Genomic DNA, 3,066 nt, shown 5'->3' on the forward strand with positions numbered 1-3,066 from the left:
GCAGTTGAATTTTTTGGAGTCCAAAGGTATCCACCTGCAGAAATTGAGGCCCAATTTGAATTTGGATTTGAGTAGATTCTGAATATCCTGCTTATCTTGAGAAGCTTCATAAGGAATAGCAAGTTAAATAAAGAAAACACTGATTGATAATAGGCATTTTAGTGGTCTTTTTAATGTTCTCTGCTATGAAACATTTCAAGATTTATTGATTTTTTTCCATTTTCCCCATCACATTAATACACACGCTCACACTTTCTATTTGCCATAATGAAACATCCAGCCCCTGTTGAGCTCTCCTCTGAAAACATGTGTTTTCTGATAAGTCACAACCCTACAAATGCTACTCTCAACAAGTTCACAGAGGAATTTAAGAAGTATGGAGTGACAACTGTGATTCAAGTTTATGAAACTACATATGATAAAGCTCCAGTCGAAAAAGAAGGAATCTATGTTCTAGATTGTCCATTTGATGATGGAGCTCCACCCCCTAATCAGATAGTAGATGATTGGCTAAATCTGTTAAAAACTAAATTTTGCGAAAAGCCATGTTGCGTTGCAGTGCATTGTCTTGCAGAATTGGGAAGGCACCTGTGCTGGTTGCACTTGCTTTGATTGAATGTGGAATGAAGTATGAAGATGCAATTCTGTTTATAAGACAAAAAAGAAGGAGAACATTTAATTCCAAACAGCTGCTTTACTTGAAGAAATACTGACCTAAGATGCAGAGATACCAATGGGCATTCCTGGGTTCAGTAGAAAGAAATGTAACGAAGGCTGACTTGATTGTGGCATTTAGAGGGAACTCTTAATACCTGGAAAGGTGAATCTGAAATCTTACCTGTGTCATTGAAGTAGTGATGGATTTAGTACTCCTCAAACACTCTCCTCATGATTGGCAAAAAGCAAGTAAAAAATAAATCCCTCTATAACATGAATAAAATGTTTAAGAAAAGAGAAAAAAGGTAACAAAAGGAACAGACAAGAAAATGACAAGAGATATGTAAAATATAGAAAGGATATGGTGGAGCTTAAGGAAATGAAGGAGACAATCAGGTAATGTAAAGATGCAGTAGAAAGTATCAAAAATAGGTTAGATCAGGAGAAGAAAGAACCTTAGAGTTAGAAGATTAAGTTTTTGAGTTAACTCAAGTAGTTTAAGAGGCACAAAATAAACAAGAGGAAGCAGAACAGGCACTTAGAGAACTATGAGACTCCATAAAGCATTAACACATAAAAATAATAGGGATTCCTGAAGGGGAAGAAGATTGTCCCAAAAGAACGGAAGCCCTACTGGAGACTATCATAAATGAAAACTTCCCAAGTTTTACTAAAAACCTTGACACACTCTTTTTAGATGAATATTAAACCCTGGATCATCTCAACTTAAACAGAGCCTCTCCAAGCCACGTTGTAATGAACCTGTCCAAAGTCAAGATGAAAAAAAAAAACTTTTGCAAGCAGCCAGGACTAAGCACCAACTGACCTACAAAGGCAGAGCCATTAGAATGACAGAAGAGTTTTCAACTGAAACCTTCCAAGCCAGAAAAGCATGGTCATCCACCTTTAACATTCTTAAACAAAACAATTTTCAGCCCAGAATTATCTATACTGTTAAACTAAGCTCCAAAATTGATGGAAAACACCTGTGGCTCAGTGAGTGGGGTGCTGAGGGTGGTGGGTTCAAACCAGCCACCAACAAACTGCAACAAAAAATAGCCAGGCATTGTGGCAGGTGCCTGTGGTCCCAGCTATTTGGGAGGATGAGGCAAGAGAATCACCTAAGCCCAAGAGCTAGAGGTTGCTGTGAGCTGTGATGCCACAGCACTCTACCAAGGGCAACAAAATGAGACTCTGTCTCTAAAAATAATAATAATGATAATAATAAATATATAAAAAAGATGGAAAAATTAAATCATTTTCAGACACATAAGCACTGAGAAAATTCACCACAAAATCAGCTCTACAGGAAATACTTAGACCTATTCTAAACACTGTCCATCACAATCAACCACCAGCAAAGTAAACACTCAGAAGCTAAAGGATAACACTTAGCTTCCACAATGGCTCAAAAGATAAAACTACACAACAGGATTTTTACAAAATAAGATGAATAGAAATCCACCACACTTACCAATTCCTTCATTAAATATCAATGACCTGAATTCACCACTGAAGAGGCACAGGCTGGTGATTGGATAAAAAAAATCACAAGCTATCGATATGCTGTCTCCAGAAGACACTTTGTCTTGAAGGACACATTTGTCTTGAAAGACAAATCAAGACTCAGGGTTAAAGAATGGAAAACAGTATTTCAAGAAAAAGGAATTAGGAAGAAAGTGTTGCAATTTTATTTTCAAGTAGATTACAAGTAGATTTGAAACAATTGAAGTTAAGAAAAGCAAAGATGGACACTTTATATTGGCCAAAGGAACAATAAAACAAGAAGAAAATTTAATTTTAAATATTTATGTATCTAACTTAAATGCTCCCAGATTTATGAGACAGGCTTTATAACAGCCAGGACTTTAACACCATTGGCAGACTGGACAGATCCTCTAAACAGACTCTAAACAAAGATACAAAAGGACTTAAATGAGACACTAGAACAAATGGGATTAACAGACATATACAGAAGACACCATCCCAAAGCTAAAAAACACAAATTTTTCTTATCATTCCATGGTACATTCTCTAAAAGTAACCACATACTAGGATACAAATCAAATCTTAGCATAATTAAAAGAATAGAAATTATACCTTGTATCTTCTCAGATCACAAGGCAAATAAGTGGAACTCAACTCCAACAAAAATGTTCATCCCAACCCAATGACTTGGAAATCAAACAACCTTATGCTGAAGAATAGTTTGGTTCAGGAAGAGATAAAAGAAGTAATCTTTAAATTCCTCAGAGATAACATCAATGAAGATACAAGTTATCAAAACCTGTAGAACACAGCAAAAACAGTCTTAAGAAAGGAATTTATTGCCTTAGATGCTTACATTCCAAAAACAGAAAGAGAGCACATTAACAAACTCATGAACCTTCTTGTGGAATTGGAAAAAGA

The 3,066-nt window shown here is 35.8% G+C and overlaps 1 protein-coding gene across 1 annotated transcript; it reads left to right on the forward strand.

The window, feature by feature from the left end:
* The first annotated feature begins 267 nt into the window (after positions 1–267).
* LOC100946061 (protein tyrosine phosphatase type IVA 2-like) lies at positions 268–713 on the forward strand. The gene is made up of 2 exons (XM_023508710.1): positions 268–590; positions 656–713. Exons 1-2 carry the CDS (start codon positions 268–270, stop codon positions 711–713), a joined length of 381 nt encoding a protein of 126 aa, XP_023364478.1.
* The last annotated feature ends 2,353 nt before the right edge of the window (positions 714–3,066 follow it).

Source organism: Otolemur garnettii, unplaced genomic scaffold (assembly GCF_000181295.1).
Source record: "Otolemur garnettii isolate 467f Iridium unplaced genomic scaffold, OtoGar3 scaffold00265, whole genome shotgun sequence".
In the NCBI taxonomy this organism is placed as follows: domain Eukaryota; kingdom Metazoa; phylum Chordata; class Mammalia; order Primates; family Galagidae; genus Otolemur; species Otolemur garnettii.